Here is a 17149-nt window from a genome sequence, read left to right on the forward strand (position 1 = left end):
TGATGCATTATGGGCAGCTATCCCAGCATTCAAGTGGCCACAACGTGCTTTTCAAAAGAGGGGGGTGGAGTGGGGTCTAGTGTGACAGGGAGCGGGGGGAGAGAGAGAGGGGATTTTTGGAGCCAACACTGTGTGTTTAGCTTCCTGATTGAAAAATCAGAACATGTTTCTGACCCCTTAGTCTTAACTCTTAATTGCAAACAGCCCCGCTGTTTCACTCCCTCCCTGCTTGCCTCTCATTTGATTGTTTACAGCCAGGTACAGATGATCACAGCAAACAGGAGCTCTGTTTGTTTTTTTATGCAGCCTCTCTTTGTTTTGTTATGAAGGAGCTCCTATCGGAGCTCCGTTGCTTATCTAAAAAACAAACAGAGCTCCTGTTTGCTGTGATCATCTGTACCTGGCTGTAAACAATCAAATGAGAGGCAAGCAGGGAGGGAGTGAAACAGAGGGGATTTTTGGATCGGAGCTCGTTCATAACAAAACAAAGAGAGGCTGCATAACAAAACAAAGAGAGTAATTTATAAAAGCATTCTGGGATACACCTTATACCCTGGAGGCCAATCACAGCGCTGGTGTGTGGCCACACTTGATGACCAGTGCTGCAGCACCAGTGCTGGAATCCTTATTCCCCATGCTGAGTGAGGTGTACGGCCAGCGCTGCAGCCAGGGAGTTGCAGCGCTGGAAGTGCCCTGCAGGTGTGGCCACTTACTAATTGCAGCGCTGGTGGAGGCTTTCCAGCGCTGCAAATCGCCAGTGTAGCCATACCCTTTCAGTGGCACTCACACTGCCTGAGTCAGGATAGCTCAGTGGTTTGAGCATTGGCCTGCTAAACCCAGGGTTGTGAGTTCAGTCCTTGAGGGGGCCACTTAAGGAACTGGAGTTTCAAAAAAAAAAAAAATTAGCAAGGGGTTGGACTAGATGACCTCCTGAGATCCCTTCCAACCCTGATATTCTATGATTAACAGGTTTTGGTCATCCAGCTAATTCCAGCTCCAGGAAACCTGCAGTATGGGATCGTCCAGCTGCCCTCAGAGCCATAATCGTGGTTACAATGGTCGTCATCATCGCTCTAGTAGCAGCTTTGATAGGTAAGTTCCCCACCCCCGATGATTCAGTCTCTGGGTGTGGAGCTTTCTTCCTTCGTGGCTCACAGCTCCACCTCATCTCTCCCCGGCCGCTCTGCTTTAGCAGTCAGGTCAGACAGGAGCCTCTCTAGGCTCTTTCATGGCCCCCCACCCCTCATCACTGTCGTACCTGAGAGTATCACAGACACTAACGGATTTCTCCGCACACCCCTGTGAGGCAGGGACGTGTCCTTGTCCTTGTTTTGTGGCGAGGGAGCCAAGGCACCGGGGCTGGTTCCACAAAGGGCACTAAAGGGTTGAAGTCTCCGTTTCAGGCACCCTGTGATCTGCCAACCCCCTGCCCGGCTGCCACTGCACCGGGGCGGGCCCTGAGCTCACCTGGGGACGACACTTTTGCTGTGGAAGTTCCCTCAGCGCTTCATGTTCTGCCTCTGGGCATGTGCTGCTGCTTGGCCCTTGGCACCCAGAGGCCTGTCGTACCCATGGGGCGGGATCTGGCAGGAGTGCTTAGGCTGCCGGCCTCTGTGAAACAGGTGGGGGACAAGGAGACCCCCCCACCCTTAACCCTGCCCCAGTGGTAGGGCCCTTCCCTGGGATGTGAGACCCCAGTTCCAGTCCCCTCTGTCTGAGGGGAGACAGGATCTGAATAGGGGTTGCCCACCCCCACGGGAGTGCCCAGCCACTGAGCTGTGGGACAGTCTGATTTGGGGGGGGTCTCAGTATTTCCTGCTGATGTTGTTCCACTTTGATTTAATTGAATAATTAAATATTAATTGGGCCAGAGAGTTAGAATCCCTCTGATCTAGTGAGTAGGACGCCCACCTGAGCCGTGGGACCCCCCGTTCTCCAATCCCTGCTCACCAGGGAGAGGGGACTGAAGCAGGATCTCACGTCGGGGTGAGAGCCCTGCCAGTGGGTTAAAGGTGATCAGGGAGATCGTCTTCTCTCCCCCTGACCCCCCAGCCAGTTTCACTGGATTTAGGTGCCTGCTGCACTCGCTCTCACAAGAAGTGACGTGGGTACCTGACTCCAGGGTGGGGGGTCCCTGCTGCAGGTTGTTAGCAGGGCCGGGCCCCTCCCTGCAGCTGGGGCTGAGCTCTGAGAGGGGCGGGGCAGAGGGCACAGGCCTTGTCACTGTCTCCTATTGGCTGGCTTGGGCGGCCCCTGTCTAGCGCACTGGCTGTTGTGGAGCCCGTTCTTAGGCCCCGTCCCTCCCTCCCCCCCCCCCCTTCACTGCGTGGGGCACCCGGGCACCCAGCTCAGGCCCTGTGGGTCCCGTTGTTGTTCCAGGGGTTTCCTAGGCCAGTAAAAGTTCAGTGTTGTGATGCTGAACCTTAAACGCCTCCGTCCCTTTGTGGATCTGGCTTCAGGGACTTGCCCTGGGTCAGGCAGGGAGTTTGGCAGAGCTTGGAATTGAATCCAGATCTCCTCAGCCTTGTAGTTCGTCCAGGGTAGTGAACACAAGACAGTCGCTCTTTTCCTGATTCCAGCCCCCTCTGTTGCTCCCTTTTACACTCGGGGACTCTCTCTTCACACCCGTTTGGATGGATGGACTGACACGGATCCAGTGTCCGATCTTCACTGAGCAGCGTAACTTGTCTGCAACTCAGGGCTCTGAGGTTCCGTGCCTGGCCTCATCTTCCAGCCTCCCGTCCCCCCAGTTGTTCCCACAGCAGGGCTGGCAGGGACTACAGAATCGCTGGGACGAGCTTTATTCAGCTGTGGGGAGGTGCTGTGGGGGGGGAGCCCTCATCACTGCAGTGGTGTTGCTGAGCATTTAACCCCTGGCGTCAGGGATCTCCAAAGGGAAGGCTCCCCAGGGATGTTAAACTTGGCCAGTTGGTGCACACGTGATGTGCGATTACAGGCTATTTCCATTCAGTGTGAGTCTCATTCTAATGTGGAGCAAGGGGTGGGGCTGTGGGGTTATCAATGGGGCGCCGGAGGATTTAGCAGCTGGATGAGGGGTCTGGGTGCTGCTTTCTGGGGTTATGATGTTGTACTTAAAGTCCTGCACTGGATCTTTTCAGGGGGAATAAGGCAAAACGCCACATTTATTAGTAATACATGTATTAATTAACACTGTCCAATATGCATATGATATATTAGACTCATATACCCAAGCCCACTCCGTCTTAATGTTGTTACCAGCTAGCTGCTCCCCTTAACTGCCCCCACGTTCCCCTCCAGTGTAGTGTCAGGCTGCAGGCTGCGTTCCAGGGGATCTGACGCTTTGGCCTGGTCTACACTAGGCTTTTAAACTGATTTTAGTAGCGATAAACCGATTTAACGCCTCACCCATCCACAGGGCCGCCCAGAGGGGGGGGCAAAGGGGGCAATTTGCCCCGGGCCCCGGGCTCCGCAGGGGCCCCCAAGAGAAGAGCGGAGGCTCCCGCCTCCGCCCCTCTCCTGGAGCCTCGGCGCATCAAGCGCCGAGACTCCGGCCGAGCCCCTGAGCCCCGCCCCGCTCAGAGCCGCGTGGTGAGGGGGCGGGGCTGGGAGCTCCAACGGCTCCGCTCGGCGTGGAGCTCACAACCCCGCCCCCTCACCACGCGGCTCTGAGCGGGACGGAGCTCAGGCCCGGCCGGCGACCCGCCCGGTACGAGCCCGCGGCTGGGGCCGGGGGGAGAAGCCGGGGCGGGGGCGGGGGGGAGAAGCGGCGGCCGGGGCCAGGCAGGCAGGCGGGCGGGCGGGGGGGGAGAGAAGCGGCGGCCGGGGCCAGGCGGGCGGGCGGGGGGGGGGAGAAGCGGCGGCCGGGGCCAGGCGGGAGGGGGGGAGAAGCGGCGGCCGGGGCCGGGCGGGCGGGGGGGGGGGGAAGCGGCGGCCGGGGCCGGGCGGGCGGGGGGGGGGGAAGCGGCGGCCGGGGCCAGGGGGGGGGGGGGGGGGGAGACGCGGCGGCCGGGGCCAGGCGGGCGGGGGGGGGGCGAAGCGGCAGGCGGGGCCAGGCAGGCGGGCGGGCGGGAGAAGCCGGGGCCGGGCGGCCGCGGCGGCGGCGGCGGGGGGGAGAAGCGGGACCCGGGGCCGGGCGGGGGGGGGAGAGAAGCGGGACCCGCCGCCGTCGAAGCGCAGCCCGGTCTTCGGCGGCAGGGGGCCCCTTCTGTTCCGGGACCCGCCGCCGAAGTGCCCCGAAGGCCCGCTGCGTGGACACCCCCCCGCCACCGGATTACCACCGAAGACCGGGCGGCGGGTCCCGCTTCGGCGGTAATTCGGCGGCGGGGGGCTCCCGCCGCGAGTCTTCGGGGCACTTTGGCGGCGGGTCCCGGAACGGAAGGGCCCCCCGCCGCCGAAGACCCCGGGCCCCCGGAATCCTCTGGGCGGCCCTGCCCATCCACACTACGAGGCCCTTTATATTGATATAAAGGGCTCTTTAAATCGGTTTCTGTACTCCTCCCCAACGAGAGGAGTAGCGCTAATATCGGTATTACCATATCGGATTAGGGTTAGTGTGGCCGCAAATCGACGGTATTGGCCTCCGGGCGGTATCCCACAGTGCACCACTGTGACCGCTCTGGACAGCAATCTGAACTGGGATGCACTGGCCAGGTACACAGGAAAAGCCCAGCGAACTTTTGAAATTCATTTCCTGCTTCCCCAGCGTGGAGAGCTCATCAGCACAGGTGACCACGCACAGCTCATCTGCACAGGTAACAATGCAGTCTCCTGAGAATCGAAAAAGAGCTCCAGCATGGACTGCACGGGAGGTACTGGATCTGATCACTAAATGGGGAAAGGATTCAGTGCTAACAGAACTGCGTTCCAAAAGACGAAATGAAAAAGTATTTGAAAGAATTTCCAAGGCTATGATGGAAAAAGGCCGTAGCAGGGACTCAGTGCAGTGCAGAGTGAAAGTTAAGGAGCTCAGAGAAGCCTACCAGAAAACCAAAGAAGCAAATGGAAGGTCCGGTGCAGGGCTACGCTGAGCTGCATGCAATTTTAGGGGGCTGCGCCACAAGTACCCCACCCCTGTCTGTGGATTCCGAGGTGGGGGTTGTAATCTCTGCCATGGCTGAGGATTATGCGGACGGGGAAGATGACGATGAAGAAGGGGACGACGAGCTTGCAGAGAGCACACAGCACTCCGTTAGCCCCAACAGCCAGGAGCTGTTTCTGACCCAGACGGAATTACCCTCCCAAGCCACTATCCCAGACAATGAAGCCATGGAAGGGAGCTCTGGTGAGTGTACCTTTTGTAAATATCAAACATTGTTTTTTAAGCAAGCGTTTTTTTTAATGATTGATTTGCCCTGAGGACTTGGGATGCATTCGCAGCCAGTAAAGTTACTTAGAAAAGTTTAACATGTCTGGGGATTGAGCAGAAATCCTCCAGGGACATCTCCATGAAGCGCTCCTGGAGGTACTCCAAAAGCCTTTGCAGAAGGTTTCTGGGCAAGGCAGCCTTGTTCCATCCACCATGGTAGGACACTTTACCACGCCATGCATGTAGCAAGTAATCAGGTATCATTGCATGGCAAAGCATAGCTGCGTATGGTCCCGGTGATTGCTGGCATTCAAGAAACATCCGTTCTTTATCTCGCTGTGTAATCCTCAGCAGAGTGATATCGTTCAGGGTCACCTGGTTGAAAATCAGGAATTTAATTAAGGGGACAGAGATGGCCATTTTCCTACTGGGTTCGTGGAATGCAGCTTAAAAAAAAAACCTTTCTTGCACGTAGCCAAGTGGGGGGAGGGGAGGAGTGAAATACTGATGAGCTTTTTCGCGTTTGTTTCGCAGGGATCTTCCCATCTAACAGCCACGCGGTTGGGGGGGGAAGGGGAGTGATTAGCAGCTTTCATGGAACCAGCCATGCAGTGCGGGGAGGGATAAAGCACTGCAGAAGCCGAAAGACAGTGGCTTACCATGGCTGCATGGAAGCTGGATTCTGATGCCCGGACCTGTGTCTGTGAGATCTGTAACACCAGAGCCGCAGGCACTCAATATTAAGATGCAAAATGCGACCTTGTAGTGAAATCACATGTGCCATGTAAGGTGAATAGTACTGTTCACTGTGAAAGAGTATAACCATTGTTCTGTAAAATGTATCTTTTTTTTAAATACTTCTCTCCCTTTTTTCCCTCCCTCTTGCAGCTGCAAATTTTTCAAGCCTCCCTACTCCATCCCAAAGGCTAGCTCAGATAAGGCGGAGGAAAAAAGATGTGAGAGGAAATGTTCTCGGATATAATGGAAGTAACCCGCAATGAAAGAGCTCATCTGAATGAGTGGAAGGAGGTGGTAGCAAAGTACAGGAAAGATGCCAGTGACCGTGAGGACAGGAGGGATCAACGTGAGGACAGGAGGGATGCTCGAGATGAGAGGTGGCAGCAATCAGATCAGCGGTGGCGGGATGCAACTCTGGGGCTGCTGTGTGATCAAACTGACATGCTCCGGCATCTGGTGGAGCTTCAGGAATGGCAGCAGGATCACAGAGTGCCGCTGCAGCCCCTGTATAACCACCCTCACCATGTTCCACATCCTCCTCACCCAGACATGGAAGAACGCATGGGGGGAGGCTCCGTGCACCCGCCCACTCCACCCCCGTGGACAGCCCAACCAGAAGGCTGTCATTATTGTGAAATTTTTTTAGTGGGCTTTTCCATCTCTCCTATCCTCCTCCCAAACCACACCCGGGCTACCTTCTCAGTTCTCTTCCTCTTTTTATAATGAATTAATAAAGAATACATGATTTTTAAACTATATAGTGACTTTATTTCCGTAAGCAAGCTGTAATCGAAGTGGGAGGGTGGGTTGCTTACAGGGAATGAGTCAATCAAGGGGGGTGGGGGTTCATCAAGGGGAAACAAACACAGCAGTCACACCCTACCCTGGCCAGTGATGAAGCTCGTTTTCAAAGCTTCTCTGATGCGCACCGCTTCCTGGTGTGCTCTTCTAATCTCCCTGGTGTCTGGCTGCGCATAATCAGCGGCCAGGTGATTTGCCTCAGCCTCCCACCCCGCCATAAAGGTCTCCCCCTTACTCTCACAGAGATTGTGGAGAACACAGCAAGCAGCAATAACAAAGGGGACATTGGTTTGGCTGAGGTCTGAGCGAGTCAGTAACGTGCGCCAGCGCGCCTTTTAACGGCCAAATGCACATTCCACCACCATTCTGCACTTGCTCAGCCTGTAGTTGAACAGCTCCTGACCACTGTCCAGCTTCATGAGCCATGGCTTCATGAGCCATGGCATCAAGGGGTAGGCTGGGTCCCCCAGGATAACTACAGGCATTTCAACATCCCCAACTGTTATTTTCTGGTCTGGGAAGTAATTCCCTTGCTGCAGCCGTTTAAGCAGAGTAGTGTTCCTGAAGACGCGAGCATCATGAACCCTCCCTGGCCATCCCACGTGGATGTTGGTGAAACATCCCTTGTGATCCACCAGTGCTTGCAGCTCCATGGAAAAGTACCCCTTGCGGTTTACGTACTGGGTGCCCTGGTGCTCCGGTGCCAAGATAGGGTTATGGGTTCCATCTATCCCCCCCCCCCCCACAGTTAGGGAATCCCATTGCAGCAAAGCCATCCACTATGGCCTGCACGTTTCCCAGAGTCACAACCTTTTGTTGCAGCAGCTTAATGATTGCTTTGGCTACTTTCATCACAGCAGCCCCCACAGTAGATTTTCCAACTCCAAATTGATTCCTGACTGACCGGTAGCTGTCTGGCGTTGCAAGCTTCCAGAGGACTATTGGCACTCGCTTTTCCACTGTGAGGGCTGCTCTCATCTTGGTATTATGGCATTTCAGGGCAGGGGAAAGCAAGTCACAAAGTTCCATGAAAGTGCCCTTACGCATGTGTGACGGAGCGATTCTGGCGGGACCCAACTGAGAGTGCCAAATCAGGACCAATTGCTCAAACAGGGCAGTCACAGCCCTAGGCTGGGGTTTTTCCACCTCTAAGGCCAACCAAACCAGCCAGACAAAAAGGACTTTGGTCTCACCCCACTGGCTAACCACAAGTCACACAAGCAATTTCCTTAGACACTCCAGTCTCCCAGCATCACCACCAGTGCACTCGTCCTGGGGATGACTGGTTATGAAAACCAACACCCCAATAAAAGAAAACGGTTCCCTCGATCCCAAAGGACCAAGCCCCAGACCCAGGTCAATATACACATCAGATCTTACCCACAAATCACGCTGTTGCCAATCCTTTAGAATCTAAAATCTAAAGGTTTATTTACAAAGGGAAAAAGGTGGAAATGAGAGGTAGAATTGGTTAAATGGAATCAATTACATACAGTAATGGCAAAGTTCTTAGTTCAGGCTTGCAGCAGTGCTGGAGTAAACTGCAGGTTCAAATTGAGTCTCTGGAATGCATCCCCCACTGGGATGGGTCGTTCAGTCCCTTGTGTAAAGCTTCAGTTTGTCGCAAAGTCCTTCCAGAGGTCAGAAGCAGGATTGAAGACCAGATGGAGATGAAGCATCAGCCTTATATAGACTTTTCCAGGTGTAAGAATCTCTTTGTCTTCACTGTGGAAATTTACAGCAAAATGGAGCCTGGAGTCACATGGGCCAGTCCCTGCATACTTTGCTGAGTCACAAGGCGTGTCTGCCTTCTCTCCATGGGTCCATTGTGTAGCTGACGGTCCTTAATGGGCCATCAAACAGGCTAGGCAGAGCTAACACCAGCTTGTCTGGGAGGCTTCCCCCAGAAGCACAGCACAAACTTGAAATACAGACAGCATAGAGCCAACATTCATAACTTCAACTAAAAATGATACAGACATATAGACAGCATAATTATAATCAGCAACCCAGAACCTGGTCTTAGACACCTTATATGACCCCCTTTACTTAGGATTTGGAGCCACTACAGGACCTTGGTTGCAACCCATGTTCTATATGGTCCCCATTTATATCAATAACGTCACACCCCCAACGCAAAATTGATGCAGGAAGGGATGACAAAACATCGCTGACTGCATCCCAAGAGCCCCCTTTCCTTGGGTCTGTCTCACTACAGCTAGTGTTGGGCTAGAGGCCGTACCAGTGTATAACCGAAATGGTTTATCAAAGTCATGTTCAATAACATGAATGGATCTCTTTACAAACTCAAGGTATAACTTGGTTAGCTTTTGCAGCATGGTTCCTGTATGTTTCATGTGATCTTGCCAAGAGCTAAAGAAAATAGCTACTTTATCCATACCAGTTCTGGCCAATGTTTTGAACCCCAATAACATTAAACCAATGTAGATATTGAGGTTGTTCATAGTACAGGAATCTTGGCATTTAGCCATGAAAGCAATATGGTAGTGTGCCTCAGTTTCCCCTTTCATACAGCACATCAGGTCTGGAATGTATTTTCCCCTGTGAAAAGTTCCAACACTGTTTACATGCATTAACGGTGAAACATCAGTATAGCAAGGCCCTTTAACATAAAGTGTGTTTTCATGTATTCCTTTCAACATGTTTAAGGGATTTTCCAAAAGATTAGGCACATTGTACATTGTTACAGTTCTTGGCCATAGCAACACATTAGTTACAAAAATTAGCATTAGCAATAACAACAAATTCATTGCAAGTGTCCATTTACAATCATGTTTGTCATGCCACACCCTTGGCTCAATACCATTGGAGTTTGGGCATTTTAGGGTTAACCTGTGGCTTCCCTTTGCAAAATTCAGTCTTCTCTTTCCTTCTGGATTAAACCCTGATTTCTCTTGCTTAACAGAATTCACTGGCTGATGGGGTGGGCCCTCTGTGCTAACAGCTATTAGCAATTCTGTCTTCTCCCTGCCAGCCAAGTAATTCGCATCAACACAGACACTAGCTTTTAACTCTTCAGCTGCTATGGATTCCAAGGCTGGACTTTGTCTCACAGAGATACCACACAAATCCAAAGAGTCTGAGGGTGAGAGCTGGCTTGCTCTCCCCTGCCTCCTCAAGCATTTAGCCATACAACTGTTCTGCTCTGAAACATCAGTAACTGAATCTGTCCTCAGATCCTGAAGCACAGACTGCTCACTTACAGATTCAGCATGGAGACATTCCTGTCCCAACAGCATTGTCTCCCCACCAACAAGCTGGCCACACACAGCCAGGTGGTTATAGGGCTGCTCAACTTCCTTAACAGCTTCTACTCCACCTGAGACCTTTTCAAAGCTGCCCACACTGGATCTCTCAAAAGGAAAGTCAGTGGATCCATTCACAACAGAAAATTTCTGGCTGTTAGGAACTGAAACTTTCTTGATTAAATCACTTTTACACCCTTCAGTTGCAGTAAACTGCTTGCACAGGCTACCATGAGGATTCCTTTCCCTAGGAGCTTCTGTAAGCAGCAATTCACCCCTCACAGAAATTCTGCCCTTCCCCTCTTCACCTAGGGCTTGCTCTACAGGAACACTTCCCTGAGCAACCACAGATGCTACAGACTTTCTAGATAACAGGTTAGAAACAATCTCCTTCCCTTGGCCATGAACAAGTTCAGGAATCTTTTCCTTCTTGCTACAAGTTGTCAAACTGTCAGTCGGTAACACAATTAAATCACCTTTATGCTCTCCTTGTGCCCTGGCTGGGGTATCACCCTGATCAGACAGAGTTGCTGCACCCTTTTCCAACCACACATTAGCAACTGGCAAACCACAAGCACCAGAATTGTCTGTTCTCTGGGATTTTGCTAAGACACTAACTGGATGCAACCTAGTCACAGTGCCATTCTCCCCAGCAGACCCAAACTCAGGACCATTCCCTTCCTGGGCTTTAGCTGTATTTACAACCAACTTCGAGACAACTGAATCACCCTCAACCCTCACAGGCTGACAGGCACCTTCTGTCTGCTCCACAGACACAGAAGAGCCGGAGACACATTTTCCTTTACCAGACACACAGCTTGGGATTTTACTTCCCTTGTCCCAGCACACAGGGCTGTTCACAGACAACTGCTTGGAGACTGGGGTAGCTTCCTTTATAGGCAAGTCAATACTCCTGACAGACACAGGCACATTCCCTCCACTGTCACATTTCTCCACACAGGAAACAGGTAAGGGATATGGACACTCATCTTCCACTATCCCTCCCTTCCCAAACTGCTGATTAGACAAAGCCATCAGCTCACAAGGCTGCCTAGGCTCCTCCAAACTTTCCCTACCAGGCACATTGCCTCTCCCAACAGATAAGCTGCTGCTCTTTTCACTACACTGAGCTACTTTTAGCAAATCACAGTTACCCATTTCAGGTTTACTTCTACAAGCTGCACTAGCCACCAATCCATTACCCATTACAAATTTACCCTTTCCTTCCTCAGTTAGGGATTTAACCTGACCATCTACTTTAATCTGCTCCTGAGAAACATTTTCCTCACCAATGAGATCTTTCTGCTCTTGATCTAACTCCAGATTTCCTTCTGAGACATCAGACAGACATTCAGAAACTTCATTCCCAGACACACAGCTTATTTGCACAGACAAACAGCTATTTCCCACCAGGTTAGAATCCCCCTCTCCATAGCCATAGCAAAACGGGTTAAACACAGAGAACTGCCCAGAGTAATACCACATATCAACACAGTTATAAACTGGATTTTCCAGAGGATACAGTCTCTGCCGTTCTTCCACTGCTTTTTTGACTTGGAGCTGGAGTCTAGCAGTTTCTTGTTGCATCTTGTGAGTCTCCTGCTGCACCTTGCGAGTCTCCTCCTCAGCAGCCAGCACCTCCAGACGTCCCTTACGAGCTTTTTCTTCTCTCTCGGCCGCCTCTTTCTTTCTCTCGGCCGCCTCTTTCTTTCTCTCGGCCGCCTCTTTCTCCAGCCGGGCCAAGACTTGCTTCTCTTTCATTCGAATTTCTGCCAGTTTTAGCTCATATTCAAACCGCAGGCTGGCTCTCATGGTCACTGATCTTTAACCAGCCAAACTCTCAATCCCAAATTTCAAATTTGGATAGCGTGGGGTTCTGACCCAAAGCTTAATTGACCTGGTTCTGTGGATCCAAGCACGACTACGCCACTGTGACGGAGCGATTCTGGCGGGACCCAACTGAGAGTGCCAAATCAGGACCAATTGCTCAAACAGGGCAGTCACAGCCCTAGGCTGGGGTTTTTCCACCTCTAAGGCCAACCAAACCAGCCAGACAAAAAGGACTTTGGTCTCACCCCACTGGCTAACCACAAGTCACACAAGCAATTTCCTTAGACACTCCAGTCTCCCAGCATCACCACCAGTGCACTCGTCCTGGGGATGACTGGTTATGAAAACCAACACCCCAATAAAAGAAAACGGTTCCCTCGATCCCAAAGGACCAAGCCCCAGACCCAGGTCAATATACACATCAGATCTTACCCACAAATCACGCTGTTGCCAATCCTTTAGAATCTAAAATCTAAAGGTTTATTTACAAAGGGAAAAAGGTGGAAATGAGAGGTAGAATTGGTTAAATGGAATCAATTACATACAGTAATGGCAAAGTTCTTAGTTCAGGCTTGCAGCAGTGCTGGAGTAAACTGCAGGTTCAAATTGAGTCTCTGGAATGCATCCCCCACTGGGATGGGTCGTTCAGTCCCTTGTGTAAAGCTTCAGTTTGTCGCAAAGTCCTTCCAGAGGTCAGAAGCAGGATTGAAGACCAGATGGAGATGAAGCATCAGCCTTATATAGACTTTTCCAGGTGTAAGAATCTCTTTGTCTTCACTGTGGAAATTTACAGCAAAATGGAGCCTGGAGTCACATGGGCCAGTCCCTGCATACTTTGCTGAGTCACAAGGCGTGTCTGCCTTCTCTCCATGGGTCCATTGTGTAGCTGACGGTCCTTAATGGGCCATCAAACAGGCTAGGCAGAGCTAACACCAGCTTGTCTGGGAGGCTTCCCCCAGAAGCACAGCACAAACTTGAAATACAGACAGCATAGAGCCAACATTCATAACTTCAACTAAAAATGATACAGACATATAGACAGCATAATTATAATCAGCAACCCAGAACCTGGTCTTAGACACCTTATATGACCCCCTTTACTTAGGATTTGGAGCCACTACAGGACCTTGGTTGCAACCCATGTTCTATATGGTCCCCATTTATATCAATAACGTCACAGCATGTGAAAGTTTCGCAGCCACTGCAAATCGTCCCACATCTGCAACACAATGCGGTCCCACCAGTCTCTGCTTGTTTCCCGGGCCCAAAATCGGCGTTCAATGGCTAGAACCTGCCCCATTACCATCAGGATCTCGAAAGCGTAGGGGCCCACGGTTTGAGAGACTTCTGTGTCCATGTCCTCATCACTCTCATCGCCGCGCTGCCGTAGCTGCCGCCTCCTCTCCTGGCTTTGCAGGTCCTGGTTCAGCATAGACTCCATGAGAATGCGCGAGGTGTTTAAAACATCCACGATTGCGGTATTGAGCTGAGCAGGGTCCATGCTTGCTGTGCTATGGCGTCTGCACAGTTCACCCAGGAAAAAAGGTGCGAAAAGGTTGTCTGCTGCTTTCACGGAGGGAGGGGTGAGGCTGTACCCAGAACCACCCGCGACAATGATTTTTGCCCCATCAGGCACTGGGATCTCAACCCAGAATTCCAAGGGGCAGGGGAGACTGCAGGAACTATGGGATAGCTACCCACAGTACAACGCTCCGGAAATCGACGCTAGCCTCGGACCATGGACGCATACCACCGAATAAATGTGCGTTGTGTGGCCGCGTGCAATCGACTTTATACAATCTGTTTTACTAAACCGGTTTATGTAAAATCGGAATAATCCCGTAGTGTAGACATACCCATAGATACACAAGATGGGTGAGGAGGGAAACCCGCTCAGAGAGGCTGTTGGATCTGAGGGCCCCTCGTCTTCAAGGTGTCCTTGTCTGGGGCCCAGCAGGTCTGGCAGCTTCTGTGCTGCCGCCTGCTGGTGTTTGGGGGGCTCTGAACCTCTAAAATTGTGTCTCTGCCTATTGTGCCTGCTCCCATGAGATCAGTCACAGAAATGACCCGCTCGGTGTTCACCCTGCGCTGCCTCCTGGACTGAGCTGCCCAGCTCTGTAGATGTGGCTGTGGAAGGTGTGAGCACATGACACTGTACGAGAATCCATGTGCTGGGCAGCAGGAGCGTGGGACCTGCTGCGGGGGCGGGGGGAGGGAGAGTATCCATGCAGGAACTGTGGCCCCTCCCCCACTCCTTTTCCCCCCCCAGGGCCGGTGGAGTGTCTGGGGCTCCCCACAGCAGCCCAGGTTCCCTGGGTGGCTCTTACCACACCCCGGCTCTGGCTTCTGGCCTGGCCAGGTGGCAGGGCCTGGGAAGGGAAGAGGAGCAGGGGGGGGGAGGGCATGGTCCGGGGAGGGGAGCTAAGGCCCAGCTCAGCCCCTGCCAGGAAGAGCCTGGTGCCGCTAACAGGGGCTGCGCTTCATGGCAGGGGAGCTGATCCCCTCTCAGCTCTCCAGCCGTGAAGCGCAGCCCCTGCCACCGCCAGCACCGTGCCTGCCCGAGGCTCTACGCCCAGGTTAACAAGTGGGCAGGCCTGGGCCACCCACGTTAAAACATGGGGGGGTGCATGGCCCCCCCTTACCACCCCAGTTCCAGCCCCCCTGCCAGACACACTCCTCCCTTGCTCTCACCTTCCCCATTCCCTTGGCTGCACACTCTGTACATCCCCAGCCCGATGGGGGCTGTGGCCTGGTTGGCCTCTGGCGCTGCCGCAGTGTGTGTGTCATAACAAACTCCAGCCACGCTGCGTGTCAGGTTGCTGGGCCGTGGCCTCTGGTGCAGCTGCTGCTGGCCACTCTCAGACTGGCCCGTCTCTCCCATCAGTCTGATCCCATCGGGCAGTTCTTGTTTCTGTCCCTGCTCGTTCTCCACAGAGATGAGAGATGGACGAGCTCTCCCCTTGTGCTTTGTGTTTTCTAGTGGTAACATCTAAGCAGCCTCCTCCATTGCCCCCTGCTGCCCGGACGGCTGGATCCGGATCCAAGGGAAATGTTACTATTTTTCTAAGGCCGAAGGGAACTGGACCTACAGCCAGAACTTCTGCTCTTCACACGGTGCCTCCCTGGCTGGGATTGAGAGTCCGCAGGAGCTGGTGAGAAGCCGGTTAGATGCTTTGTGCCAAGCCCAGCGATCGCTGGCACCACAGACAGGGCTGGAGTCAGGCTGGGCTCAGCCCCTGTAGGGCAGAGAGCAGCCCGGGTGCCTCCCAGGCTGGGCAGCCAGAGTCAGTGCGGTTCTGGCAGCTGAATCCTGGCTGGACCTGGGGCTCCAGCTTCCCCGACCCTGCATCTGCCAGAGACTCCTGCTGTGCAGGGCTGGGCCGGCTCAGTCAGCTCCAGGCCAATGGGCTGCCTGGGGCTGCAGCGGGTGAGAACCTGCCCCCCAGCTCAGCCCAGCCCCAGGGTTCCCTCATGGGTGGGGCAGGGGGAATCCAGCTGCAGGTGAGGTCTGCTTTAGGCCTCTTCCCATCAGCTTCCCTGCCCTGGTGGCAGGGGTCTGTCTGCCCTCCCCCTGCAGCTCCCTCTCCCTCCTGGCCCTGCTGTGCTCTGAGAAGGGGCTGCTGGGCAGACAGTGACCTTGCAGCTCAATCCCTGCTACACCCAGTAGGTGCCACAGCCCCAAAAAAGAGGCCGGGGAGGGTGAAGGGTTAATACTTATCTGCCCCCTTCACCCAGTAACCATGGAAGAGGCCTCTAGAAATCCCCTGCTGCCCAAGCTGGGGAGCAGCACGGAGTCAGGGCCTAACACAGCTGATGCTTTTATTGGGTTTCTAAGGGTTCCCTGCTGCCATACGAAGGCAAACTGGACCACTGGATCGGCCTCCGGAAGGATGCGGGCCAGGTCTGGAAATGGGCCGACGGGACCGAGTTTGACCATTGGTGAGTTTTGTTCCCACCCCCCATTGATCAGAGGCTCTGGAAATGCCCCACTGGCTGCTTTAACTTCCCCTCCTGCCCAAGTGGGGCCTGGTGCTGATGCAGGGAGGGGGGATCTGGAGGGGCTGTGAGTGCAGCTCCCCTCCCTGACTTGGGGTGTCTCCCCTGGTCTGTGCCTGGCACACACTGACTCTAGCTCCGATTGCTTCTGGGTTTCAGGTTTGAAATACATGGAGGAGCAGATTGTGCTCAGCTGGATGAAGATTTCACTGTTGTCACCACGTCAAGCTGCAGCACACCAAGAAAATGGATCTGCAGTAAATCTGATACCCCTGGGAAGGGAGAGGAGGGAGCGGTGGGAGGGGATTCGTGAACTCAAGGGGAATTAGAGACCAGCTGTGACAAAGCCTTGTTCTGGTCCCCTCCATGCTGCAGCCTGGTTCCTTGTTTCTTAGGCAGTCTGTCTCCAGGATTTTATCCAGTCCTAGTCATCAGTTACCCTAATGCTGCCATTTGTGACCCTTCTCTCGGGGAGTCTGGCGCAGTTTCAGGGTAACTGGATCTCTATCCCACCTCCATTAGGTCAGGTCTCGAGTCTCCAGCCCAAACCCCGGTGCCCTTTACCTTGGGGTTCTGCCCCCAGCAGTATCCCCACACTCTGATCTCCCTTCCCAGGGGAACCCCCAACCCTTTGACCCACCTTGCCTCAGTGGCTACTGCCAGTCATCATCTAGCCCCCCCCCCCCCCGTCACTGGGGCAGACGCAGTCTGTAATGGCCACTCATCATTGGCAAGGGGGTAGGTCCAGCTGCCTCTGCCTATTCCCAGGCTGCACCTCTGCGGCCCCAGTATCTCTCTTCAGCCTTTAACAAGGCCTCAGGCTGGCGCTCCCCAGCTCCTGTCGCCTCTGCTCTGCTCACTCCAGTACTAGAGTGAGACTGACTTAGCTCCTGGCTCACAGTCCTTGTATAGGGCAAGCTGTGGCCTGATGGGGCCTGGCCCCAGCTGTGGCTGCTTCCCCAGTCAGTGTAGCTTTTTCCACCGGAGCGGGGTAACAGCCCTGCTACAGGCAGTGGTTCCCAAACATTAACAACCCGTGAACCCTTTTCATGAAAATTATCAAATCTCGCGAACCCCTTCTAAAAATAAATATTTCCAGGGATTTTCTCCCTTACCTGAGCACAAATTATAGAAGTAGTGATCTTGGAAATAATTTGGATTTTTTATGACATGCTTATTACACACTATTTATTATTGCATTACTATTTATCATTACATTATTTATTTTATT

At 53.3% G+C, this 17149-nt stretch overlaps 1 protein-coding gene across 1 annotated transcript in view; it reads left to right on the top strand.

The window, feature by feature from the left end:
- LOC123346607 overlaps positions 1 to 16231 on the top strand; it is a 32333-nt gene extending 16102 nt beyond the window's left edge. Inside the window, exons 3-6 of the mRNA XM_044984083.1 lie at positions 976 to 1092; positions 14903 to 14973; positions 15758 to 15861; positions 16078 to 16231. Coding sequence (XP_044840018.1) covers positions 976 to 1092; positions 14903 to 14973; positions 15758 to 15861; positions 16078 to 16231 — 446 coding nt within the window. The remainder of the gene's footprint in view (positions 1 to 975; positions 1093 to 14902; positions 14974 to 15757; positions 15862 to 16077) is intronic.
- The last annotated feature ends 918 nt before the right edge of the window (positions 16232 to 17149 follow it).

This window comes from Mauremys mutica, chromosome 12 (genome assembly GCF_020497125.1).
Source record: "Mauremys mutica isolate MM-2020 ecotype Southern chromosome 12, ASM2049712v1, whole genome shotgun sequence".
Lineage (NCBI taxonomy): Eukaryota > Metazoa > Chordata > Testudines > Geoemydidae > Mauremys > Mauremys mutica.